We start from the raw sequence: 27,678 nt of genomic DNA, 5'->3' as shown, positions 1-27,678 counted from the left end.
CCCTTGCATTGGCAGGTGGATTCTTAACCACTGTGCCACCAGGGAAGTCCCTAGTCTTTTAAATTAAATGCATGTATTACAGGAACTCTTTATCAGAAAGGCATACTTACCTATCACTATTCTAAAAGCAATGGGTCTAGAGTATTATGATGCATGTTTTATTGGGGATCATTAAAAGGACATAGACCTTAATGATAAGGGGGCCTACAAAGTACCTTGTACAATATATGATTGTTTGTTTTAATCCTCACAGCATTCTTTTGAGGTAGATGGTATTTTACAAAAGAGAAAATTTGGGGCTTATATTAAGTAATTTGCCCAAAGCAATGAAATTGAGATTTGAATATAGCTCTTATCTACTTAGAGTCTCAACTCTTTATCTTTGTGCTCTAATTGAATTTCATGCAATTCATATGAGAAAAATAATTTAATCATATGATGGTAAATAATTTGCAATGTGATACCATTTATCTTCACTTTAGAAGTTAATTATTACTTAAATAAAGGTAGTCATTATTGAGTAACTAAATTTTTTTGATTAGTATACTATCCTTATAGCATTATATATCAAAGTTCAAGTACCTCTATTTCTATAAGCTTTGGGTGGGAAGTATTTTAGAATATTGAATTGTTTGCTGGTAACATTTTTCTTAAGTCTATGGTACATTTTATCACAATAAATGTAATTTCAGTGTTTGTGAGTTGATTTCTTTCTCTCCCCACACCGTGTGGCTTGTGGGATCTTAGTTCCTCGACCAGGGATTGAATCTGGGCCCAGGCAGTGAACATGCCGAGTCCTAACCACTGGACCAGCAGGGAATTCCCTGAAATTTGATTTTTTAATTATACTTCTAATTATTATAAATCTGATCTTGGTAATAACAGATGTTGCTGGTAAACATTTATGTATTCTGGCACAAAGATTTTGGATTCAGAGAGTGTAAATTGTTAATGGTTGCAAATATCTTTCCATTTCTGTTATGTTACACAAATAACATAAACACTATATTGGGAAGTTAAACTACAGGACAAATGTTTGTTTCCCCTCCAATTTTGCATATTTGCATAGTGTTTTTATTTTTCAGGTCACATATACGTGAAACCAATGGAAAGTTATTATCTTCATCCAATCCACAAATACTCAAGGACCATACAGCAAGAGAGCATACCCACCAGTCAGATGAACAGAAACTTGAAAAATCAAGTGAACGCAAATTTTCTGAGTGGCTTAATATTGAAAATTCTGAGAGAACAGGTGTGCTTTTTCACGTTGATGATAATTCTGCTTCTGGAAAGAAAGTGAACAGTAATGAAATAGTCTCACCATCTTCACTGTGGTCTTCACACATGAGAACTGTGGGGTTAAAGCCAGAAACTGCTCCGCTCATGCAAAATATGATGGAACAATGTTACTCTGAGAACTCTCCATCCAGGGAACATCTAATTCAGTCAACCTGCAGATCTGATGGTTGTCAGATGCCAAAACTTGTTTGCCAGAATCCACCACCCCCTCTGCCACCAAAGAAATATGCTACAGCCAGTGTGCCACAGTCAGAGAAAAATGATTCTATGCCTGCTGTCAAACCAACAGAGATATTTAAAACTAATCCTTCTAGTCTTCCGAAACACAGTTTAAGTACAGCTTCAGAACCAGGTTTAGAAGCAAGTACATATATGAATGATGAAAGACTTAAAGAAACGTTTCAAGCAAAAGAGTATGTCGGCAACACATCAAACACCCCATTCAGCTCTTCAGCTACTGATTTTCAGGCAGACTTGGGTACAGCTGTTGGTGCTTTTTGCCAGCCAGAAACAGACTCTAGTTCTACCTGTCCAAATGAGGCAGTTTCATTAACTACCTATTTTTCAGTTGATAACTGCATGACTGATACATATAGATTGAAATACCATCAGAGGCCCAAGCTCTGTTTTCCAGAGAGCAGTGGCTTTTGTAATGATAATTCACTGTCTCAGAATGAAAGAGGGCTAGGACCTGTGTTACACAGTGGTCTTGGTTCAAACTGCCCTTTGGAGCAAAGATATAAACCTGGTATACATTGTAATAGATAAATGATGAAACCAGCAGACTTTTACTTCTCAGAGGCCATTAACTAATAATCGACTGACCAAACCTAGTGCTATATGAAATTAAAACCATGGCATTTTTAAAGTCATTAATCACTTTAACTTTCTATACAGATATTTTATTTTGTGAAGATCAACTTATTGGATATTTTGGAAATCCCCTCTGAATAGTCTTGGCAAAATCAAGGGGTATGCAGAAAGTCATTTATCATATGCTGCAGTTAAGTAAAAATATAATTTGTCCCTTTATTTTCTGACTGGTAGACCCATAAGTATTAAACTAACCAGTACTCATATGTAGATTGGTAAACTGTGCTAACTGAAAGATAGCAGATGATAGGTAGGTTGTGTAGTCAAAGCAGTATTTGCTTTGTGAGGAAGCACTTTCTAATGGGTAGCCAAAAGACTTCACCCATTTGCTTTTGACTTCTGTGATAGTCTACTACATATGATCCCTTTAAGTGTCTTAAAAAATATCAACCCATGAAATTGGTAGCATTTGGGGAAAAAAAGCCTTAATGATAAAGCAATTGTTTAATTAAATCCTCAAGGTCAGAAGAGAAGAGACGTAATTTTGCTCCTAGACTTTTTATCTTCAGAATATAATGTTGTATGCATTCATAAACATGACTTCAGTCATGTAAGCTAAAAATAATTAAAATACTTCATTTTAGGGTATTTATTTATCTTGTTACATTTTTTCTAACTTTATATGAAATGTGAAAGGTTTTTATTTTGGTTTGGTTTACTTTGGGCTGCTAATAACCAGTGTTAGGAATTAACCTATAGCCCTCTTTTTAAGAGTATCACTGTGACTGCCTAAATTTTCCCTGCTATAATATTACCTGTTTGTAGGTTGTCACCCCATTTTAGTGATTTTCATATTCTTGAATTTGAAAATCTTTCTGGGTTTCCATATTAAATTTTTGCCTTTCATACAGCTTTAATTTTTAATGAAATGTATTAATTTGAGCATCCCTCCCTTTTTTCTACTCTAAACAAATAATAATTTAATTTTACCCTGCCTGCTTTCATGGAGAAGGCTTTCTTTTTAACAAAAGGGGGGTTGCGGGGACATAACTCCATAAACTAATTAGTAAGTTTAATATTTTGACCAATCCCACAAATTGTTAAAATATTCCAAAATGTAAATAATTCTAGATAAGTAGAAAATAATTGCTTGTAGGAGTCTAAGCTCACCCAGTTATCAAATCTTGGCCAAATTTTGTCTTCCACCTAGAGTTTTTAATAGCCTTTTCTAGCTATAACAGTGAGTGATGATTACTTTATATTCTCTTAATTTAGAAATACTTGAATATTAACTAAAGTTTTATCTTTTAAGAAAGCTTTTTTTAAACATAGCTTTTAGTATGGAAGGTTTGTAAATATTGTAAAGTTTGTACAATTGTATTTGAAATGTCAGTGTTATTTAATACTGCTTTTATAACATTGTAAAATACTAGAAAAATGAGTTTTTTTAACAGCTTTCAAAAACTTTGTGTAGTTTTTTTAATGTCCATTTGAAAATGTGTTATTTGAAACATTTAAATTGATTTCTGATACTTAACAATCTCATAGATTTGTATGAGATTCAACTCACAATTGAGTTGCAAACATCAAATAGAAATGTCTGATTTTGGCTCTTTTTAAAGTACTGTCCAGTTGAAACCTCCTGAATCATGTTATAGTACTAACAAAACTAGAAACTGACCATTTGTTTTTGTTGATTCAACACTCCAAATATAGATTGAATATGTATTTACTAATCATTCACATGTGCATTTTTTATTTCTAGGATACCTATTTATTTTTATAGATGTTTTCTTCTGGTTATAAGCTTATTATGGTAACTTTTAAAATAACACAGCCAACAATTGTAATGTTCAAAATACTTATCTTCAGAGTATTTTCATGTGAAGTCAATTTCTTCTGGTTCAAAATTTTGGGGGGGATAAACCGATTTTTCACTTAATGTGGTTGGACTTTTCTTTGCATTCACGAACTATGGCTTCCTCTTACCCCTGCAAATTATGTATTTTATGGGAAATGTAAGTCAACTTAAAGTTCAGGGGTGAACTTGGAATATCAGAGATCAAAAAATTTATCACAGGAGACTCCTAAGAGTTCAACTCTAGCAAGGTCTAAAGGAAGGTTCCCACAAGAGTTGGCAAACTTTCTTTAAAGAGCCAGATAGTAAATGATTTAGGCTTTGTGGACCATAGGATCTCTGTAACTATTCAACTCTGCCACTGTAGTGTGAAAACAGCCATAACATAACATTTACATAACAACGTGCAAATGAATGGCCGTGTCTGTGTTCCAGTAAAACTTTACAGACTTGAAACTTGGATTTCACATAATTTTCACATCATGAAATAGTCTTTTGATTTTTTTCAGTCATTTTAAGGTGTTGAAAATCATTCTTAGCTCACCAGCCTTTAAAGAGAGACAAGTGGGCCAGATTTGGCCCATTACTGTAGTTTGACGACCCTTTTTCTAGAGCATAATAACCTCTACATTAAATGCCCTTACTAAGTATCCTGTAGTATCTGAATGTATTTCCATGCCATTTAGGAACTGGGTATATGGAGCACTTCACATGCTAAAATTTTCAGGTTAACAGACCTCTAAGACTTCCTCACAATTGCTCTATTAGCCAATTGATTTCAAATGGTTATTAATACAATCATTTCACTTATATGAAATTGTGAAATTTACAAAGGAATTTATCAGACTAAAATCACATTGATGTTATTCTTTTGGTGTCTTTATTTTTATCATAGCAAGTTTGCCAATTCTTCTTGGTGTCCACTTATCCAGTTAAAAGCCTTCAAGTATTTTATTATGTTACCTGAGATGGCACAGTTCAGTGGCAGGCAGTTTCATCTGTAGGAAAGATTTAAACCTTATAATGCCACCATTCTGTATACCATTTACAGTCATGTCACAACACTAAGAGCTTTCTTCTCAGTATATCTTCCCTGTACTAGAAATTTTCAGAATATTCAATAGTTGTGGTAGAAGGCTGATTTTAGACTCAGAAAGGTAATATGGATTACAAACCTTTGTGTGTGACCTAACACAAGTAATTTGTTAAAACAAAAGCAAATCAGACCCAATTTACCTGTATAATAAACATTTATTGGACAAAATTATTAGCAAGCAGCACAAAAAATTCATACAATCTGATTGGTACCTTCCATGAAATCCCAGTTCTGTGTTTCTCTAGATGCTTCAAACTTGCCTAAGAAGTTCTCAGATTTGTTAGGTTCTCTGAAGGCATAATTGTTAACCTTATAGTCAGCAATAGGCTAAAAGCCTCCAAAATCAATCCCAGATTTCACACTAACCCAAAATGCCATTCTAAAAAATAGAGGATGTAGAGTTTACCAGATCTATCCCCTGTTTCTAAGGGACAGGAAAGTTATTTTGGCAATTCCAGTATATAAAATGTCACCAATTTCAAGGACGAGAGCCCATTTCTAATAACTGTTATAATAATAGCTTCTGAAGGACTTACAGTAGCTGCTTGGGGAATGTGACCTTTTTGATTAAATACTAGCTGATCACTCCTAGAGAGTAAATTCTTGCTAACATATTTAGATAAAAAAGAATGTAAGCTCCACAAAGGCAAAGATTTGTGTCTTTTTTTCATTGCTGTACCTGGCCCACAGTAAGTACTCAAACATTTGCTTGTGAGTAAATATGGTGATTGCTGAAGAATTAAAGTAGTTACAGACATTATAATAAACATGTTTTGGCCACAAGTGTTCTTAATGCAACTGCAATAAAAATTAGGTTTGAAACACACAACCCTATTTTAGAGTTCAAGAGCTTGAAAGTCAGGGGAAGCATCCAGGTAAGAGGACATGCACTCCAGCCTTTGATTACTGGAGACTATGCTTTCTCTAAGATTGTACCAACCTAGCAACCATAACAGAGGTCCACCTAATCTAAAAATTAAACTGGCACTTACAGCAAATACATTGTGGGCCTGCATTTTCTGTACAGCTTTTAGCTCCTTTTTTCCTTTTGAATAATTTATTTTTAAATATTCACCATATTATCTGTATCATACTAAACCCTGGCCAACTCTTAAAATGTTAAAGGAAAAACATTTATTTCTTCATGAGTATAATAAACCTTCATGTATAAATACTAATTATATTTAGCCCCTGTAAAGCCATCAGATAATTTGTAAAAAGTTTTAAAACATGAATCAGAGCTGAATTTTAAGGACTTAGCTATGAATGGGTGAGATCATTACCCATTTAATATAGTCCCCCACAAAGCATAACAGAATATGTAAAATGAAAGGAAGGTCCCTTAGAGTTTGAAATTCTTCTGGTGCACAATCCCCTCTTCTTTGTTCAAGAAGTCTGTAGTCTTTTACAGGATCCAGGAGCCAGAATTCTTAATTTAGGTATCAGGCAAACCATTCTGTAAAAACCAAATATTTGTCAACAATGTTTGCTTTTTCTTCCCCTTTAAATGCTTTATGCCAACTTCTGAAAATCTTGATTGTCTTAGTCATTTGCCTATTCCTAAATGATTTTCATATTGATAAGAGCAAAAAAAAGGCCTTGAATATTCCTTATGAGTCTTCCATTTTCTATTCAGGAGCTGAAAATTCAGATCATTTAAAAAACAAAAACCCCCCCACTATATTTGAAGTATCATTCTACCAAAAATCAGGAGGAGTGGGTGGAAAGATTCTCCTTTATAAATGGCTTGACGGAGGATTTTATAGAAATACCCATTTCCCTTTGTCCAGCTGAACCCTCTGACACACCATTCAAGAAATCCAAGAACTCAGAGACAAAGGGGCCTCAGGTACAGTGAATTCAGGACAAAATCTTTGCCAAAATTGTGGGCTGGGGGTGAGGAAAGCAGATATAATTACCGCAAATTCAGTAAGAATGATGATTGAGAGAAGTTAACTTACAGTGAGTAAACGATTAGCCCCAAAGTCCAAAAGAGCTGTTTAATGACTAAATGAGCTGCACTGCTTTTCTTCCTTCAGCTCACTGCGTCTCTCCTTGAACTAGTCCCTTGTTATCTCAGTCCTCTGTCCTTTTTGTTCTGCTCCCCCATCCCCCTTCTCTAAGTTCCCTTCCTTTATCCTCTGCCAAAACTGTCTTCTCAGAGTCAGTGGCAATGAAAATGGAGAGCATGGATTTTCCAAGTGGAATCTAGAGAATTTTGTGCCTTATCAATTGGTGTTTTGGAGTGTGTGGGTGTGTATAAAAAGGCGGGGGGGGGGGGGGAGGAGTCAAAAAAACGAGTCCCAGGCTTCTGGGAGAACTGAGTGAATAAAGTTAACATTAACTGAAATGGGAACACTGAAAAATAAGTATATTTAGGTAAGAAGAGTTCAGTTCTGGACCTATCTGAGATAACCCTGCGTGACCTGCCCACGGTCAAACTGTTGTATAGTAACAATAGCTTTAGCTGAGCGCTAACCGCTGCCAGGCAATATGCAAATAAATCGCTTTTAGCTAAGTCAGCGATTTATCTAAAACATCACACCACAACACCACACCCCTATGACCTGGTTACTATTGGTAAATGAGAATATAAAGCTCCAAAAAGCCAAATAACGTCTCCAGTTTCTCAGGGGTAGTGCAGGAACTCAATGAAACCCAGCCGGTTTCATTCCAAAACATAACAAAAACATTACGAAGCCAAGTTTCCTCCACACCTCTTTGAACACCCTCAACTGAGGTGCCAAGGAAGGACATTTCTAGTCTTCATTCCGACTCCTCCACCTACCCGATCCTGCCACTCACCAGGTGGATGATCGGGGACAGACCATACTTTCCGTAGTGCAGTTTCCTTGCCTCTCCCCACCCACCTCTCCAGACTGGAGTAGATGGTCTCTAAGCCTCTTACCACTTCAATACTGCATTCAGAGTACTCACCATGGCAAAAAATACACGAAGAAAAACAACACCACGTCGAAGAGGACGAAGAGCCAGAGATCCAGCCAGTAGGAGTGTTTTGTAAGCCGGTCTGCCCCGGACTGAAGCCGCACGTGGTGGTTCTGCTGCGGCCCCTCGGCTTCACCCAAGCCTCGCCGCTCCCGGGGACCGTCCCGACCATCTTCGGCCACCGCGTCCAACTCCATCTCGCACCAGTCGCCGCGCCACAATCCGAGAAGCGGGACACCCTCAGATCCCGCACTTCCGCGTTCACCTGGCCAGAGAGTGGACAAATTCCGACCCCACACGCATGCGCAGCTCCCGCCCCGGAAATGGGCCCTGTGCCCGCCTCTCCCAGCGCGCAAGCGCCGCCGGCCGGTCGGCTGTCTCCGTGACTGCAGGCAGGCGGCGCCGCCTCCACCCGGAGGCGGGGGAAGCGCGGGAAGCAGCCCGATAGCTCCTCCCTGCAGCGTCCCGGTGGGAAACCGGTTGTTCGGGTTTTTCGCTGGAGGAGATACTGTCTGGCCCGCCCAGAAGTCACGTCAAGTCCCATTCCTGTCAGGTGATGGATTCCACCCTGGGACAACCCGTGGTCACCTCCCCTCATCCCTGTATTCCTTTTGGGTCCTTATGCCAAGGTTTTCAAAGGGCCTCCTCTAATGGGTTTTGTACTGTCGCTAGCATGTTACACTTATTTTATTTTATTCTTGAAGCAGCTATAGTGAGGTTGACGTCATAAGTATGAGCAGGAGGCCAGACAGCAAAACGTGAGAATTTTGTATCTACCTCAAAGGAGTGAATTTAAGAATAATCCTAGGGTTTGGGAGTGTGATTGCCTCATGACATTAGAATGTTCGCAGAAAGAAAATGATTTACCACTGTAGGCAAGGAAAAATTCTCCTCTACCCTCTTTGGGTCTCTGGCTGGGTATAAGAATTAAACTGATGTAAGACAGGTTAACAAGAGAAAAGCGTAGAAGTGGTTTTTGTTTTGTTTTGTTTGTTTGCTTGTTTGTTTTTATCTGTACATGGGAACCTTCACAAGAGAATGAGGACCTGAGGAAGTGACCAGGGCAGAGAGGTTTTATACTTTTTAGAAGAAAGAAACAGGTAAGACAAAGAGATTTGGTTAGGGGTAGTAAATTGTGGAGATAAGCGTTAGTTTAACAAAGTTTGTATGGGTTTTTTGGGGTCCAGTTTCCCATCTCTGGTGATAAAAATGTTTTTCTTCCTCCTGATGTAGGGAAGGCATCTTTTACATGGGAGTTTTATCTCCTTCAGGAAGAAGAAGGAAGGTCAGAGTGCCCTTCTAGCACCAGCTGTTTCTCAAGTTCCTTTAACTGAAAATATTCAATATGCCACAGTGACATATTTTGGGGTGACATGCTCTGATCTCCTTCATTCCCCTGTCTGAAACTTCTCTAGAAGTTTCACATGGAATCTGAGTTAGTGGCTATGGAGAGAAGAATTGGGTTAGCTGAGTGGCAAGGAATCTGCCAAGGGAGAGAAGAACATAGATTAGAATGAGGATGAATAAACAGAAAACAGCAAATCTAAGCACATTTCCCCAGATCCCATTAAATCAGTTCCCATCCCTAGAAGTAAGTCCAATAGAATGGCTGAGACTCGTGTATTGGATGGAGAGTGTTTATCTTGTCTTCAGAAGGTGCAGATTAGACAGTATTTGTCCCAAGTGATTTACATAGAAGCAGTATGCTTCATCAGTGATGGCACAAGCTCCTCCTTCTTGAGCTGTCCGTAAGTCCAGGGCAAGGTGATTTGCAAGTCCAACACAGGCTATTAACTTTTGATTGAAAGGCTTCAGACATTTGCATAGCAATATTAAACCCTTGTTCTGTTACTATGCAAAGATTTAGAACTGCCTTTTCCAACTCATGAGTTCCAAAGCCTAAGAAAAAGGATCTTAGAACTGAAAAGAACTTCGGCTTGTGATATACAAGCCAGGTTTCTATAACGTCTGGTCTGGTGTGTTTATGTGGCACTACTTTATGAACAAAGAAGGCAAAATTTATAATTGGGCTGACATTTAAGATGGAGTATCAGGTGACAGAGGGTGTCAGGAATTCAAGTCTGACCAGCCAGGTCAGACTCATATAAAGAAAGACCAGTATTGTTCCTTATCTTTATATACCTTATCTCAGATGACATAAAAAGACCAGTATTGTTCCTCAATAAGGTCAGAATGGAACTTGTGACATACTAGGTTGGGGTTTGGTGTATCTTGTCACCTGTCATATTGGCATCTGTACATCTCCATCTTCTGTGTTTCCCTGTCAGTCTATAGGAGCAGAACGGGTTGTGAAATATCTGATATAGGAGGCCTACAGTTAGGCCTTAGCAGCTGTAAGGCTTGGTTTTGTTACCTGACCAACTTAGTCTGGATTTTTGGTCTGCCTATACGTAATCTTTTGTCTTTGGCCCCTAATGAGGGGAACAGCTGAGCTACCCTAGGTTACACGAGGGTGGCTTAGGAGTCACCCATAACATCTGGTGATTTGGCCAGTGTCCTTACCTTAAGACCACGTATGACCTTCAAGAGAGGATTGAGGATGCATCTGTGGAATCAAACCACAAGGTTTGGTTGCAATATTGCCTTAGTATGTCATCTAGGAAAGGTCCAGCACCATGCCTGTTTTCAATACGAAGGAAAAAATTTCCTTTTAACGTCTTTACCTGAGCAAAAGGCCAGTTAACTCACTGAAAGTAGAAGAGTGACCTTGTTTTCTTGGTCATGGATGCTGTTATGTGTTATGCATCCATTTTCCTGAGTCGTCCACCAGGTACTCAGATTGGCAAGAACAAAAATTAATTCAGGTTCTTTTGCATAATCTAGATGTTGACATAACCAGCAATCGTATTGATTAGTTAATGTGGCCAGGGTTTAGAAAACTGATGTAAAGGGATATCTGGTTTCTGCTTGACCTGTTGAGAAAGTAGTAAGTTAGTAAGAGTGAAGACAAAGTTTGAAAGAGCCCATAGTGGAGAATCAGAGGGAAAATAAAATAGATTGACACAAACAATCTCCAGTCAGCCTTTTAATAAATGGCTAAAGAAAGGGAAGGCTTTTTTAAAAGGAAGCTTTTTTTTTCCTCTTCCTCTGGGACTAGGGAAACCCAATAGGGGAGAAAATAGGTAGAAGGAAGTTTCTTGATCTGTGATCTTGGGAAAAGCTGTCTACTTCATGATTTTATCTGCTTCTGGGACCTGGAAATTGGCCCTGGAAATCCTTAGTTGAAGGTCGCCTTAGGGATGGTCTTCCAGTTGTCTGGGGATTGCTGCTGGTACAGTTCAAAGCTGGCAGAGCTCGCATGAATCCAGGGGGATTTTTCCTTTATTTGATGGCAGAGTGAGTGGTTAGCAGTTTGTAAGGGCCTTCCCAGCGAGATGACAATGCATGCTTTCTTCTAAAAACCTTGATGTACACCCAGTCTCCTGGTCAAAGGGGATAGCAAGGCTTGTCAGTCAGTGGATGCCACACCCTTTTTACTGTGGATAACATCCCCACAAATACTAGTTAGTTCCTGTACATAGCTGGTCATAGTATCACATTGTTTGCTTAAGTCCCTACAGTGTTCACTCAATCCAGAAATGGGAGGTTTAGAGAGGCCAGTAGGCATAGGGTGACAAAACACTATTTCAAAAGGTGTTAATCCACACCTTCTGTTTGGAGTATTCTGGATTTTTATAAGGGCCAGAGGTAGTGCTTCTGGCCATTAAGTCCAGTTTCCTGATAGACTTTTCCTAAAGTCCTTTTGATGTCTAGATTTTTATGTTCTATTTGCCCCGAGGACTGGGGATGTTGCGGGGCATGAAATTATAATGAGTACCCCAAAGTTTTTGCAAGCATGTATTTCATTTCTGCTGTAAAATGAGTTCCTTGGTCTGACTCAATTCATAAAGGAATACCAAAATAAGAAATAATCTAGTTATTAATTTCTTCACCGCTGTGTGCTGTTGGCATGTCTAGTCGGATAGCATGTAGTCCATCCACTATTATACAGACAGTAAGCCACTGGGATTAGCCTAAAGCTGGAAGTAAAACTGTGAAATCCGTTTGGAGTCTTGTAAGGAACAATGTGGTAGAGGAGCATATTTCCTCGCCTACTATTCTGGTATCAAGGATGGATGTCACTGACTGGACACTGCTCACTCCAGGGCTGCTGCTGCTGACAGGTCCTGGGACTGCTAACATAAGCCGCAGAAGATGAGAGTTCTACCAGTCATTCTCCCAGATTTCTGCCTGTAGTATCCAATCAAACAAGAATGGTAAGAGTCTCTTCTTGTCTTTTTCCCTTTCTGAATTTAGACTAGCAGGAGAAAACATTTGTGTGAACTGTTTGGGGGGTTATAGTGACTCCAGTGTCTTCTGTTATGAATATTCTTGTTTTCTATTTCTAATGGCTGTAGAGAAAGAAAAGCTTAAAAAACAATCTTCATAGACCCCAGCATCCTCAGAGGGTACATTTTTACCCCTTCTGAGGGACAGTACCCCGTCAAATGACAGGGTCAACTGATCCTCAGTTGCACCCCAGAGCTCACCATTAAACTTACAGTAGAGAATCAGAAACTGGATTTCTTGACACTGGTGCAACTTTACCATCCATTCAGAGAATTTATCTCTATCTGTCACCCCTGATTTTATTCAAGCTGTTGAATTCTCTGGGTAACCTATTTCATAGTCCACATCTCAGGCCACCTCAATATCCTTAGGACTTCCATTTCTTTTAATTCTTTTCCATCACTACTACTTTACATGCCTATGATAGTTTTCTTTGAGAGTTGTACAGTCATCAAAACTAATTGCTATTCATTGCAGCTTTTCTTTTATTTTCATCTTGACCTTTAGCTGCTCCAGCTGTTAATCTGTCTCCACCCCACTCAGCCAACCTCGTGCTCAGCAAACAGCCTTCACTCCAGCCAGATTGATTTCTTCTTCTTCCTCATGGAAACTCTTCTCCTCTTGGCCTTTGGGCTTTGGCGCATGTTGATTTTCATTAAACTGAAATGCTTCCCCTCCTATCCTAATCCTGTCAATCTTTTTTTCAGTTCAGATTGCTAACCTCAGAAAGTTTTCCTCACTACAGTTCACATTGATCTCTCCATTCTCAGTATTTTTAACACACCATTTGCAAGAAGTTCACATTTAACTCATTTCCAACTACTTCATATGTCATGCTTTCTTCTTAGGATGAGGGTTATCTTCTGAAAATTAGGCAGTGAAGTATTTGTTCCCATAGTTTTTTGCCTTTCTTCTGCATCAGTTACCCTCTACATTCTGTTGATGAGGTGTCTATTGGTCATTTTTCAAAATTTCTCTACCTTCAGCTCAAAAAACATTAAATTTTCTTGACATATTGTTTGGTACATTGGTTTGCTTTGTAGCACAATTTTGTGTAAATTATCTTCCCTGTCAGAGTATTAAGTATTCTTTAGGATATTTTACCTATCCTATTATTTTTACCATCTTTGCAGCCTCTATAGTCCCTCAAACAATACCTTGATTGTGGAAGAAATTAAGCATTTATTCAATTATATTTTGCTGTATTCTGCATCCACTAGTACAATCTTAATTATCTCTTTTGTAACATAATAGTGTAATTGATACCATTAAGATCTACCACTACTGATCTGCCACTCGCAGTGGCGACACTTTGAGATTTTTCTAATCCATTCCCCCATTTTGGATTTCATGTCTTTTATTTCAGTGACTACTCCTTGAATGCCTACTGTGTCAGGCACTGTCTGAGGAGCCATAGGAGAAACAGATGCAATAGTCATCCAGTTCATAAGAAGTACTGACTGAGGACATCTCAGGGATATGGGATATTCAAACCCTCTGTCCCAGAGCCCTGGGGTTCTGCATCATGGCTGGGGTGCTGGGAAGGCTAAGCAGGATTGGCTGTAGATAAACTGCCTACCCTCTTCCCCCCCGCCTACTCATGCATGTGCAGACTTCAACCTTAAGAGCTCAGTTTTGTGTATTTTATATTTTGGGGTTTCATAAAAGACTTTATTTCAAAATAAAGAGGGCATTCTGCTGCGTTTGAAGTTTAAACACAACTTCAATACAGCCAAGCTTAATTGGTAGGCATAGATGACAAAGATGTTGAAATCCACAGCCTTGAAGTCTCATTATGCTAACCAATAGGGCAATCAGCCTGTTTTTGTTTTATTGAAAGGTGTTGGAGGGGTGGTCATTGAGGGTACAGATTGAAAGGTTAGTCAATACATGACATGTCTTCTCTCATAAAATTATGTATTAGGTTTCCAAGAGTAGACATGACAGTATTGACATAGGCGTGAGCTAGAATAACAGTGTTAAGCAAATGGAGGCCAAGGTGATAACTGTTATATATAAAATGTTAACCTGAATTACAGTTATTTTATAAGCATGAGAAATGTCAGCATGTTAACAGCAGTTAACTCTGGGAGATGGAATGACAGATCATTTTATTCTTTGTGCTTTTTTCACAAAGTTGGGAAGATGGGAAGAAGGTTTTTTGAAACAAGTTAAGAAACAAACGAGACAGTCTAGGTCAAAATGATTACTTAAGTGTTTCTAACATCAGATCACAGGCACTAGGCACATAAGTATCAGGGAATTATAATGATTTATAACTGTTTTTCAAACTGTGTTTCATGGAGCTCCATGTTTCCTCAGGGACCAATATGAAATGGAGGAATAGATACAGGGAATAGGGCTTTAAGCCTCTACTGGAGAAACTCAGCTGTTATGTTCATATCTATAAATACGCCCTGTTAGGAAACAGATTTATTTTTTTTTTTTTCTGCTCTGGTGAGAGTTCTGTCAGAAAATCACCTTGGAAGACCCATGTTTGAAACAGTAGAGTAGGCAACTCCACGCCTCTGTCCCTTCACAGAAACATTGAAAAATAAGCAGAAACTACCAGAAACCAGTATGTAGAAACTCTGGGAAATCGTCAAAGGTTTACAGAAACGAAGCCAATCCTGAGTCAGAATATATGAAGAATACATGGACAGGATTGAAGGGAGAAATAGATCTACCATAATAGTTGAAAATTTCAATACTCCACTTTCAATAATAGGCAAAACATCTGATCTAGACAGAAGATCAGTAAGAAAATAGAGGACTTTCAAGTAAAGAAAGACAAATACTGTATGATATTGCTTATATGTGGAATCTGAAAAATAAAACAGACTAGTGAATATAACAAAAAAGAAGCAGACTCTCAGATACAGAGAACAAACTAGTAGTTACCAGTGGGAAGAGGGAAGCAGGAGAGGCAATATAGCAGTTAAGGGATTGGGGTGCAAACTACTGTGTGTAAAATAAAGAAGCTACAAGGATATATTGCACAGCACAGGGAAATAGCCAATATTTTATAATAACGATAAATGGAGTATACCTTTAAACATTGTGAATCACTATGTTGTACACCTGAAACTTGTATTGTAAATCAGCTATACCTCAGTTTTTTAAAAAAAGAAAAAAAATAGGGAACTTGAAGGACACTATAAAGTGATGAGACATAACAGACATATACAGAACACTCCACACAAAAACTACCGAGTACACTATATCAGCTGGTAACCCAGGCAGACTAAAATAGAGAGTGTATTGACTTTAGAAGCTGGGAAGAGTAAAGTTTATAAAGTGTTTAACATTGCCACCTGACAAAATAATCCTACATGAATTTCAGCTCAAAATAAATGAAGAAACTGTTGCTTGTTTCATAACACTCATTCAATTGCCATTACTCTGTTCTTCCTAAACTAGCAGCATCAAGCCCTCATAGAATGTGCTGGTTTGTATTGCAGATCCCAGAAACTCACTAAATGTAACCCCAGGGCCATTTTAAGACTGTTATGAGTCCAAGGATCCAAACCCAGGGCTGTCACTCTGTCCATTAACATATAAAACATAACTAGAATGGCTCCTTTCCTCACTGCTTTCAGGTTGGTTATTGCTCAGACATCACCTACTTAGCTTATTGTCCTGGCCATCGTGTTTAAAATTGTACTCATATTCTCATCCCTCTTTAAAATTGTACTCCTCGTCCCTCTTCCTGTCCTTGTTTTCTCCGTAGCATTTATACCATCTAATGTACTTTATATTTTACCTTTGTCTCTTGTACATTATCTGTATCCTCCTCCATGGGGACGGGGATTTTTTTGTCTGTCTTGTTTACTGTTGTATTTCTAACACCTGGATCAACACCTGCATCTAATAAATGTTCAATAAATATTTGTTGAATGATATTTTGAAAGAAAATTTACCTGTATAACCTTATTAAATAAAATTGAATCCGAACTCTAGAACATATAGACTCTAGAACCAGACTGCTTGGGTTCAAATCCTGGTTCAGCCACTTACTGGCTGTTGACCTTTGACTGACTTACATAACTTCTCTTTACCTCAGTTACCTAATCTGTAAAATGAGAATAGTAATATTAGTTCTTACAGTATAGAGTTGCTGTGAGGATTAATATGAGTTGATTTTTTTTTTGATGTGGATCATTTTTAAAGTCTTTATTGAATTTGTTACAATATTGCTTCTGCTTTATTTGTTTTGGTTTTTTGGCTGTGAGGCATATAGGGTCTTAGCTCCCCGATCAAGGGTTGAACCCACACTCCCTGCATTGGGAGGCGAAGTTTTAGCCACTGGACTGCCAGGAAAGTCCCTGAGTTGATTATTGTAAAGCATTTTGAACAATATCTGGTACTTTCTAAACACTGTATGTGTTAATCTTGTAGTGGTAGTAAGAGTTGCATTGAAGTGCATTCAAATTAGTGCTGTGTTTTGTGGATAAAACATTTACTTATTTAGATTTTACAATTTCCTCTTTGGATTTGGAGCCAATTTGTATTTTGAAGTAGCCTTTTTATGTATGGTTATAGGTGCAAAAAGGATGAAAAGAGTCTCAAATGTTAAGTCAAGCCTTGTAGAATTCAGGAAAGGCTGTAGAATCAGGCAACTTAGCAAAGATAGGCCAATGGAAAATGTAATTCAAGATAGTTTGTTTCTTTGAGAGCCTGTACTACTTCTCTGTAATGCTTATCACAGTTGTTTTTACTTGTTTAATGTCAGTCTTCAACTTCTAGATACTACATTTCTGAGCTGGATTCAAAGCTCCATGGGAACCAAATAGATTTGTCTTGTTTACCTCTAAAATTTGTCATATGTGTCACATGGTAGATGCTTTATTCATGTTTGTTTAAGAAATAGGTGCTCTTGGCCACTCAGGATCCAAGGAAGCTATAGTGAAAAAGTTATATTTTTATTCATCAGAACCAAGAATTCGTTATTTGCATCTCTAAGAACCTATTATCTCACCCTCTTCTCTCCTGGTTCTGTTTACTAGAACTCACCATGATCCCTTTTGCCTCATGGCCTCTGTTGTCTGCCTTTCCTTCTGTGCCTTTCCTTCTGTACCCATTGTCTAGGAGGAAGAAGTTTCCCTCTACCCATTGAGGTTCTTCTGGCTGGTCTAAGAATTAAATTGACATGAGACAGATTAGCACGAGAAAATCAAACAAAAATTAAATAACATGCACGCATGGGAGAGACCCAGGAAAATGGTGCACGCATGGGAGAGACCCAGGAAAATGGAGTAATTTGCCAAAATGGCCAAAACCTCACCTTAAATACCATATATTCAGCTAGAGATGAAAGAGGATGTTGGTACTTAAATGGGGAGGAAGGCAATGCTTATGGAGATGAAAAAGCAAATGTTTAGTAAACAAATGTTTGCTGGGCCATGCAGAGAAAATGGGACCTTGGGTGAATTCTGAGCTCTAGGCCCCCCTGAGTCTCCCCCACCACATCTAGCCCATATTCTTTGCAGATATTTCTTGTGATTACTCTATTCTGGGAACAAGCCCTTAATTTAAATGTTTTAGGCAGTTAAGAGGGAAATAAAAAGACTTTCTGAGTCTTCTGTTTCTTAAAGGTAATCAACCTAAATTAATCATAGTGCCAAAGAGATACATTTTGGGGTGGCAAATTCTGTTCCTCTACACCGTCATTATTAGCTGATGACTTTTTCTGTGTATTGAGGTCAAATTCCCAAGAATGAGACCCTACCTGGTTTAACTAATTAGAATTATTGGTCTTGGACAAAGTTCTCATAAGCTGTTCTCAAGTATATAGGTTGACTGCCCTTGAATCAGGTAGCCTAATGTGTTACAGCCAAGGTAGGGTTGATCTGGTTCAGAATAAGGTTATCTGTGTATAAGAACAGGTAGGGCCGATTCCTTCAGTAGAGCTTCTGTGTGTAAGTTCTCAGGATTCAGGATGGGGAAGTCTGGCTTGCTGAGGCTGACACTGTCCAGCATGTCCCATTTATTCACTCCACTGCAATTATTAATGTTTACTATGTGTTAAAGGGATATAGTTGGCGGGGGCGGGGGTGTATAGACATAAGTCTCTATCCTTGCCCTCATGGAGCTCATGGACTAGAGGAGACAGGCAAGCAAACTGAATATGGAAAATGGTATGAATTGGTGAGCACATTGTGCTGTGGAAACAGGATGAATACTCAGTGGGGACTGGGAGTGTGAAATAAGCCCCATCCTCACTTAGGTTTTTCTGCCCTAAGGATATGTTAAAGAGAAGAAGCTCGGTGTCACATTTATATCCTTTGATATCCTTGTTATCTTGATGTCTTGTTTAAAAAAAGTTATCTAAAGCAACACAAGAAATGGCATTGAGTACATACTGCTTTACTTAAAGGACTTTTTCTTGTGTGTTTTTGAGTGGAGGGAGAATATTGTTCTTTGGCTCTCAGATATTCTCTCCAATTCAGTTTAGTGAGCATATCAAGATTGTTTGAAAAGAACCTGTTAACACTACCTGTAATATGAGGAATGTGGCTTTAAAACTGGGCAGAGATCCTGAGAGAAATTCCCCACCCTTCTTTAGATTTCTACCACTCTTCTCCCTTCACAGTGGTCCTAAGCACCAATCATTGGACAAGTATTTAAGTCCCCTCTTTTCTTCCTGGTAATCTAGATACCATAGAACGGCAGACTTCTGGTAACCCTTCATTCTAGTAGAATTCTCAGTGGGGTTGCTTATGGTTGAGAGAAGCTCCCTGGAACACTGTTCTTTATCCGTGACTATTAACTTGCTCCATGCCCCTAAGTTTTTCATCTTTTCTCACTGCCTTGCTTACTCTTCTTTTCCAGTCAATTCTCCAGTAATGTCTGTTCCAGCCAGTAACCTGAATGCGGGTCATTGGGCCTGAACAGCACCCTGCATATTAGCACACATTGAATGAAAGGGTAACCCTGCCCCTAAATGACCATCCACTTTTGAAGATGATACTATTCTGGATATTCTGATTCTGACCCAGGATGAACCTGAGAATTTGAATCTATTCGATGAAGTTCTTAATGACCTGAATATCTCTACCAATGGTGTTTATCATTGAATACTTGATACCTGGCACATAGTACTTTTTAAAAATTATTTTTTGTTGAACAAATGAAAGCTGCCTTAGGGAATTGCTCAGGAAAACAGAAAAGGAGTCTCTGTATTACTTCTGATTATTTTGGAAGTTGGAACTGAGGAAGCATTTAATAATTATTTCAAACTGCACAATATAGTATGTCAAACCTTTTGGGAACACCCTCTAGATACTGAAATACAAAGACCTTGCATTGGAAATCTTTGAAAGAATTCATGTCATTGGCCAGTAGATGGCAGTCTTATGCTATACTTTAGACAGCAAATGGCAGAGGGTAAAGAAACATTTCAGAATACAGTTTACTCTTGAACAACACAGATTTGAACTGCGTGGGCCCACTTATTTTAATAAATACATATTATGCGATTGGTTGGTTGACTTCGTGGAATTCAACCTATCTCAGACAACTATCTTACGTACCTAGTCACCTCTCTTCAGGTGCCCAGGGATGTCTTGCTGCCAATTTCTAATTGATCACAGGAAAATATCTTTTATACTTATTCATAATCATCTCCTAGGAACAGGACTGGCTACATAATTTGCGGGGTCCAGTATGAAATGAAAATGCAGGTCTCCTTGTTCAAAATTTATTGAGAATTTTGTGACACTAGCAGCAGAACATTAAATTCAGCACACAGCCCTTCTGAGCCTGCACAGGTCACACACCCACGAAGCCAGCCAGGCTTAAGAATTTAGAAGATATCTCCCTCTCCCCACCCTAACCCACCCTCTTAATGGCAACACCTCCCTGTGATACATACCAAAGGGGCTGCTTAAAGGAAGAGTCATTGACTGTTACTCAGATACAGCACTGGATCTTAGCACTAGAGATCATCTGGTCCAATTAACTCATTTTAAAGATGATTGAACTAAATTCTGAAGAGATGAAGTGACTTGCCCAAAGTCCCCAGCTAGTTGTCACAGCCTGGACCAGAACTAAGAGTTCTCATCTACCAGCCAAGGCTTGATCTTACCACACAGGCCTCAAGAGGGATATTTTAAGAAAAGAGTTCTCCCACCTACTCAAGCCAGACTTTGTTTTCTCTACAAGAGAAGGGCACAGGTTCGTATTACTTAGTAACATTTATTGAGTACCAGCTATGCACTGAGCCCTATGCTAGATGTTTTATATATAATACCTCAGTTGACAACATTCTCAGAAAATCATTGCTATTTTCCCTATTTTTCAAGTGAGAAAAATTGAGGCTCAGAACTTGAATTTTAGTTAGTAACTGGAAAGATAAGAATTTAGGTAAGTCTATGTGATTCCGAAACCCATGCGCTTTTTACCACATCATTCCTGAGTTCCAGGAAGGCTGAGTCAGCCTTTATTTCCTGATCATTGGTCTTGTTTTTGATTATCTCTGGATGATCTTGGGGACCCTTACAAGGTAATCTGTGTTCTTCAAATTTACGAGCCTTGCTCCTGCCTTAAGGCCTTTGCTCTAGAGTGTTTCCTCCACCTGAAATATTCCTCCTCCAGATAGCCCATGAAAGCAAGAACGCATGTGAGATAGGTAATAAGGAATCTGATAGGGTCTTGTAGGCCACTGTAAGGACACTGGCTTTTCCTCTGAATGGAATGGGAGACATTGCAGTATTTTGTGCAAAGGAGTGACATGATCTGATTTAGATTTTTAAAGGATCATTCTAACTGCTCTGTTGAAAAAGAGACTAAGAGGGTGGAGTAAGGAAGGTAGAAAGAAAGTAGGAGGCTTTTTAGGGACTATTACAGTAATCAGGGGAAGGATAAATGGTGATTCTGACCAAGGTGATAGCGATGGAAGTGATGGAAGTGGTTAGTTTCTGGAGTTATATGTGTTAAAATTTTTAACCTTTTGTTATGGAAAATATCAACTACATACAAAAGTAGGGAGAAAAGTTTAATGAATTGCCATGTTCCTACTAGGTACCCCATGAACCTATCAAGTGTCAACATTTGTCGGGCACTTTTCAACAGCTGCAACAGTTGTCGACTTATGACCAGACTTGTTTCTTCTATACTCCTCCCCACTACCTCCCTGACCCTAGAGTGAAGAGAAAGCAATTTGAAGGAAACTCCAGATGCCATAATTCATGTGTAAATACTTCAGCTTTTACTACCCCAGCTGCTTCTAACTGCTCCTCTGTTCTGCGATTTACGCTATGGCTCCTGCTTGCTCATAGCTTTGCAAACTCATGGCATTTACTTAATGCCTGCCCTCTTTATCCTCTTTAAATCTTAAAAAATTTTTTTCTTAACTTTAAATTTTTTTATTTTTGGCTTCGCTGTGTGCGGGATCTTAGTTCCCTGACCAGGGATCAAACTCGCACCCTCAGCAGTGAAAGAATGAAGTCCTAACCACTGGACTGCCAGGAAATTCCCTAAACCTTTTTCCTTCTACCAATTACTGTGTATTTCTCAAATTCAGACTCCCTAAAGAGAGGTTCTTCTAAGTTCAGGTCATTGTGCCATTCCTTCTGCACAGGGTTCATAAACTGCCCAAATCGCGTTAGATTGGCTGCTCTTGGGTCAGGTACCCTCTCTTGGTCAATCAGGTTGGCATGATGTCAAGGTCAATTTCTCAAAGAGGGGTTATAGCAATGGTAGTCACTTAGCAAACAATAGGCTGCTCTCCAATACTAATAAATAGTGGAGATTTAATGCTAGAAGGGATATAAATTGTAAAAAAAAAAAAGTGAGCCTGCAGTGAGTCTAGAAATAGATAAATGCCTAACCACTTAATTGCCATGATTTTACAGTCTGACCTGACTCACTTGGAGTGCTATTCTTGGGTGACACTAAGGAATTAAGGGACTTTTTCTTCCTTAAGATGTTTTTGTTTATAGTAGGCTGAGTAATAGCATGGATCATAATGTACTGGACTAAAAGTCAAGACTTACATTTAATTCCTGTGTTCCTCGTGGACTCTGTACAACATTAAACAAGCTAATCAACTTCTCTGTGCCTTAGTTTCTCCACTTTCAGGTGAGATTAATACCTGCTCTTTTCCTATTTCACATACGTAGACAAGATCAGAGAGGTAGAAGCACTTTGAGTCTTTATTTTAAAACATGTGAAAAATCTAAATAATTACTATTTTCAATGTGAAGTTTTTAATGAAGTTATCAAATAAACAGTGGGTTTAAGTTCTTGTTTTTGCAAAACATTACATATCCTCTCATCTGTTCATCTTCATCATGTATGCAAACATTTTTCTTCCCACGTTGTAATGTATCTGCCATGTTTATATACAACTTTAAATAGTACCTGGAACTTGGTAAGAACCATATAAACTGTTACCTCAACCAGTATGAAAAATAATTAGTCAAAACAAAAGTCCATAGAGTTAAATGCTTAAAAAATTGGCCACGTTCTGTGCGCTGTAATACACACCCACCTAAAATGCAATTGCTTGAAATACATAAAATAGTATATTATGTGAGCATATGAGTGAAAGAAAACTTTTGAGGCCCTGGAAAACTGTCAGTGTATGTGTTTACAAATAAAGGGGGGGTGACAGTTGAAGGTGACACTTTTGGTATCTGATAGCTCACTTTTTCTCAAAGACCGGTTAGTGTACCTGCTGTATCAGAATCACTTGAGAGTTTTCTAAAATCCCTGGTTCTATTTTCAGAGATTCTGATCTAACAGGATAACAGTGGAGATTAAGCATGCAAACATTTCTTAAGTTTCTCAGATGATCCTGATGCTTACCCAGGTCTAGGAATCACTGACAATGTAGAAAAATACAGTTCTTTACCTTAGTACATCATTTGTTTCCTGTCAGATTATTCAAAGTGGTATGTATGGGAAAATATACAGATCCACATCCAGAGAAGAAGACTGGGAGGACGTCTATTAAAATCTGAGTAGTAATTATCTCTGGATTGTGGGTTCATGGAAATACTTATTTTGCATTTGCTTTTTTTTTAATCTAAATTTTCTGGTTGAATATGTATTATTTTTATAATAAATGTTAGTAAGGGAAACATTTACCACCAGTACAAGATTTTAAAGACCTCCATGCAATGTATGTTTTTAGTTTATCAAATGTAGGGAAAAACCCAAAACAGTCTATCAATGCATATGTCGCATAGCTTTTTTTTTTTTTTTTTTTTGAAGGAGAGACTACTGATAAAGCAATGTGGATGTGGGAACAACATTTATTCATCTGTCTTTTAACATGTCACAAATTCTTTTTAGAACACCAATAAATGTACATCTTAGAGAATGTAGAGCAAATTAAATCCTAATTAGCTTTTACGTGTTTTGCTTTAGCAAGACTGGAAATATAAGCCATTGGGCAATGTTTATAAAGGGACTAATCAGTCAGCAACTTTATACTTGATAAGGAGAGGGAAATAAGTTCTGGTTCAGTATAGATTTTCCATCTAATTAGTGTTCTGAGTTGTGCTCCAGGAACAATGCTCATTCCTTTTTGAAGATCCTCTTGGCTTCCACTCCTTCATACAGGTAAGTCTGAAAGGTGTTAACAAACATAGAAGAATTTGCCATTAAGATTAAAGGCTAAATTAAGAAAAATATTAGTAGTATTATAGCTTTGAAATGTTTATAGTATTTTTTTCTTGTACTTAATTAGCATCACTTTATACAGATATAGGATACATCCATTTAAAAACACCTTTTGATTTGTAGTCACATTTTCAGTTAAAATAGGCTCAATGTATTGACATATATATGTTCTCTTCAACAATTATGCATCAGAAAATATCTATATTTTAAAAGTCAGTAAGATTTATAAGAAAAATAATAGTTTACTTATTGATAATATAACTCAACAACGCCCCCAAATAAAATCACTGCTATGTAATTATTTTTGTCTTTGGAAAATAACTATAATAACCACTCACCTGGACCATTTCACCACCGATAATTTCACGGACAGTAGTTAGTTCATTTCCATTGTCCACCCGTTTGAATTTTCCGACAAGTTTATTTCCCTCTTGGCTCCAAGCACCCTATATAAAATTAAAAAAAATAATAATATTATCTTCATTTCACAGATGAGAAAACTGAAATGCAGTAATTTATCTAAAGTCACAAAGCCAGGGCTTGAACTTAGGTTATTGGGCTCTAGAGTATGCACTGGTAACCATCATGCTCTTCTCACTCATTAGTTTCCATATGGCAGATTTTAAGGCAGATCATCAGGTCTTCTCTTTTCTAAACCTTTCACATTAAAAAGAGTGTTCTAAATTTAGTCATATTTCATTAGTTTCATGGAGAAACTAACAAGCTTGTGCTTGTTTTAATTTATGTAATTGTTGTGATAATTAAAACACCACCATAACTGATAAAATATTTGACAATTTGTCATTGCAAACATTTAATTTAACCAGAAAAATTCTAAGGGCAAAAAAGTTTTTTAAAAATCAGTTGAAAAATGTGACTTCATAAAATTTTATATCTTAAATATTAAAAGGTGAATTCCCAATGACCTACATTGTAGCATTAGACCTTTCCATTTGGTCACACATTCATTCACTAATTTATTTATTTATTTATTATGTTATTTCAATTACATTAATTAAATGTCTATTATGTTTAAGTTAGATAACTCTAAAAGCTTTTGTTGCTGTCAGATATGTAAAGTTGAAAACAGTGAGCTTTAGTTTTCTTTATGAATAGGTGTATACTCAGTCATTCAAAGGTATTTTTCTAATTCTTATTGTTTAATTCTTTACAGATGTGTATGAAAATCAAAACTCTGCTAACTTGAATGATATATAATATGGATAAATTCTATTGGCTGCTTCGGTAAATGAAGGAGACCTACATCCAATGACAGAGAGCAGAGATTATTTTAGTATTGTGTAGAAAAATCAGAAATGCAGTGCTTATAAAAAATTTCTTACAGTGAGTTCAGTTCCATCCGCAAGGCTGTAATTAAAAGTGACACCAAGCTCAAAAATAATGTCAATGCTTCGAAAAGTGCTTGATTCTTTGACTGTGAATTTATTTCCTTCTTGTGTAATTGTCAGTTTCAAATTGTCATGAGCGGCAAGCTTCCTTTTCACCACATTAATACCTGCAAAAGGAAAGAGATTTGAAGGAAATAAATTCAAAATGCCATGGAAAGTGCTTACTTTTCCAAGTTCTGTTTTAACTACTTAATTAGTATTTTGAGGGTGAGGTGGAAAGTCTGATAGCATTGCCTTTGCACAAGAGCATTCAGATTGCTTTTGTAGAAAAAGTTCAGCCTCACTCATATCAAACTATTATTCCAAACCTTAAGAAAAATTAAATGAAGTGAGAATTGTAGAATCTTAGAACTGAGTATTTTTTTTTTAATTAGCAATTTTTTGTTTCAATTTTAAGTAAACCAAATTCCAGGAATGTCAAATGAAGGATTTAAAAAGTATGTATATACTACCAACTGTAAAATAGATAGCCAGTGGGAAGTTGCTGTATAAGAAAGGGAGTTCAACTCAAGGATGGATGATGCCTTAGAGGACTGGGACGGGGAGGGTGGGGGGGAGTCGAGGCAGGGAGGGAATATGGGGATATGTATATAGAAACAGATGACTGAACTTGGTGTACCCCCCCCAAAAAATAATAAATAAATAAATAAAAAGAAAAAAGTATATATTTATAAGGATATACCACTTTAATTCCGCCTATATGGTACTCTTTTTTTTTTTTTTTTAATGTCCTTTTGCTCTCCATAACGGCTTTAAAATTTTGAACATCATAATTCTCTTTGCTTTTTGTGGCATTTCTGACTGTCTCAAAAATGAGAAAATTAGCAAATATTATAGTCAAATTCATTATTGTAAGAACATACAAATTCCGTAGATTAAACTTGAAACCCCTGAACTATAAGATACAATTGATACAGATTTTTATTTTTAGGGAACGACACAAATGTTTTTCCCCATCTTGTTCAGTGTGTGGGCTGCTGGAGTGTTAGTATAGATATTAAAATCTGTTACATTAAAACTTCCATGGAAACTTACATAGCATCATGAGATTATTCCAGAAGTTTTGTAAGTCAGAGGAAAAGAGAATTGTCTCATTTATTCAGAGCTGTGACTTTTGATAGAACTCCTTTTCATTGCTTTATTCCATTCTCTTTGCTTTTCCTTCCCCTAGAATTTAAAGTTTTAAAGTCTGGAAGTTATCGATACACACTGCCATATTTTACTTTCTGAACAAAACACTGTCAATTTTCAATCAGCAGTTAACATGAATGAAACATATCTGGATGTATTTTGTGTTTCAGAGAATAGCACCCAAGAATCTTTTCTTCCAATGTTGAGGCAGTGTATTCTTTCCAATGTAAGAAGCGAGAATATAGTTTTCACTACTCTGAACCACCACGCATTCCTGATCCTCACCACCACAACAGGTGCCATTCCCTAAGCCTTAAGGTTTAGAAGGAGTTAGAGAGAAAGATGTCTGTGAGAAACAAAAGAACAAGCCATTAAAATATTAAGCCCTTACCCATTTTTTCCATGAACTTTTCATAGTTCTCATTTCTGTCTACCTTCCAAGTACCATCGAACGCCATGGTCTCCAGTTGGTTGAGCCTCTAGGCAAGCAGAGATTCAGGGCTGTCGTTAGGAGAGAATTTATTCTATTTCTTATCTTAGAACCAACTTCATACTGTGATGTGGAAGTTTAAAGTTCAAGAGGTCACTTCACTACGCTAATTCCAAACCACCCTAGTTTCTCTAGTTTCTCTAGATTCCTTAGCTCCTCTCCCGAAATTCACCTGCATGATTCAAAGCCTGATAAACTGTCATTTGTGGGCACGTTAATTTCAAGGATTAGAATGTATACTGTCTGAAGATAGTTTTTCTGCTTACAAGTTCAAAGTGCACACTATGTTGGATATAACATAATTTAGAGCATATATCAAATAACATCTGGGAAATGAGACTGTTAATAACCTATCCCTTTTTTACAATAGCAATTACCTTGTAAAGTAAGACTTCACGACCAAATACAGCTGAAAAGCTAAGGTTAATAGGATATTGAGACTGAATATTTATTTTTCTAATATGTCCTTTTGCATTGTGTTTTTGGGTTTCCAGAACTTTGGGTAAATATCCTGGCACCTGGTACAGTGCATGACACACAATAGGGACCCATTATACTTTTGTTTTGGTCTTGAATGGTGATAGGCCACTGAGAAAATTTCAAGAGGTAGAAATGCAGCTGGATAAGATGAAAACTCCCATAAGAGAAAGAACAT

The 27,678-nt window shown here is 37.6% G+C and overlaps 3 protein-coding genes across 9 annotated transcripts in view; 1 reads left to right on the top strand and 2 right to left on the bottom strand.

Moving 5' to 3' along the window:
- USP53 (ubiquitin specific peptidase 53) overlaps nucleotides 1-4,051 on the top strand; it is a 59,229-nt gene extending 55,178 nt beyond the window's left edge. For all 6 annotated transcript variants that reach the window (XM_057705464.1, XM_057705466.1, XM_057705462.1 and 3 more), the window contains one exon: nucleotides 1,086-4,051. In XM_057705464.1, coding sequence (XP_057561447.1) covers nucleotides 1,086-2,070 — 985 coding nt within the window. In that variant the 3' untranslated portion in view covers nucleotides 2,071-4,051. The remainder of the gene's footprint in view (nucleotides 1-1,085) is intronic.
- C13H4orf3 (chromosome 13 C4orf3 homolog) lies at nucleotides 1,151-8,324 on the bottom strand. 2 transcript variants are annotated; one of them, XM_057705472.1, is made up of 2 exons: nucleotides 8,007-8,324; nucleotides 1,151-1,288 (listed from the first exon to the last, which is right to left on the bottom strand). In XM_057705472.1, coding segments are annotated over exons 1-2 (207 nt in total). In that variant the 5' UTR covers nucleotides 8,213-8,324; the 3' UTR covers nucleotides 1,151-1,287. The 2 variants fall into 2 exon arrangements, with proteins under 2 accessions (XP_057561455.1, XP_057561454.1); XM_057705471.1 differs by lacking the exon at nucleotides 1,151-1,288 and adding an exon at nucleotides 5,212-6,525 and having other exon boundaries at nucleotides 8,007-8,319.
- FABP2 (fatty acid binding protein 2) lies at nucleotides 8,277-26,991 on the bottom strand. The gene is made up of 5 exons (XM_057704648.1): nucleotides 26,925-26,991; nucleotides 25,337-25,509; nucleotides 24,332-24,439; nucleotides 23,041-23,104; nucleotides 8,277-8,527 (listed from the first exon to the last, which is right to left on the bottom strand). Exons 1-5 carry the CDS (start codon nucleotides 26,989-26,991, stop codon nucleotides 8,277-8,279), a joined length of 663 nt encoding a protein of 220 aa, XP_057560631.1.
- Between the last annotated feature and the right edge of the window lie 687 nt (nucleotides 26,992-27,678).

The sequence above is a fragment of the Hippopotamus amphibius genome, chromosome 13 (genome assembly GCF_030028045.1).
Source record: "Hippopotamus amphibius kiboko isolate mHipAmp2 chromosome 13, mHipAmp2.hap2, whole genome shotgun sequence".
Lineage (NCBI taxonomy): Eukaryota > Metazoa > Chordata > Mammalia > Artiodactyla > Hippopotamidae > Hippopotamus > Hippopotamus amphibius.
This window is presented reverse-complemented; position numbering and strand designations above follow the sequence as displayed.

Coding starts and splice junctions, on each gene's coding strand:
- FABP2 (XM_057704648.1), bottom strand. CDS start 26,991: ATGGCGTTCGATGGTACTTGGAAGGTAGACAGAAATGAGAACTATGAA. Junction 23,105..24,331: donor TCGGTGGTGAAATGGTCCAG/GTGAGTGGTTAT, acceptor TTATCCTGTTAG/ATCAGAATCTCTGAAAATAG. Junction 8,528..23,040: donor AAGTGATTCTGATACAGCAG/GTACACTAACCG, acceptor TGGGCGGGCCAG/ACAGTATCTCCTCCAGCGAA.
- C13H4orf3 (XM_057705472.1), bottom strand. CDS start 8,212: ATGGAGTTGGACGCGGTGGCCGAAGATGGTCGGGACGGTCCCCGGGAG.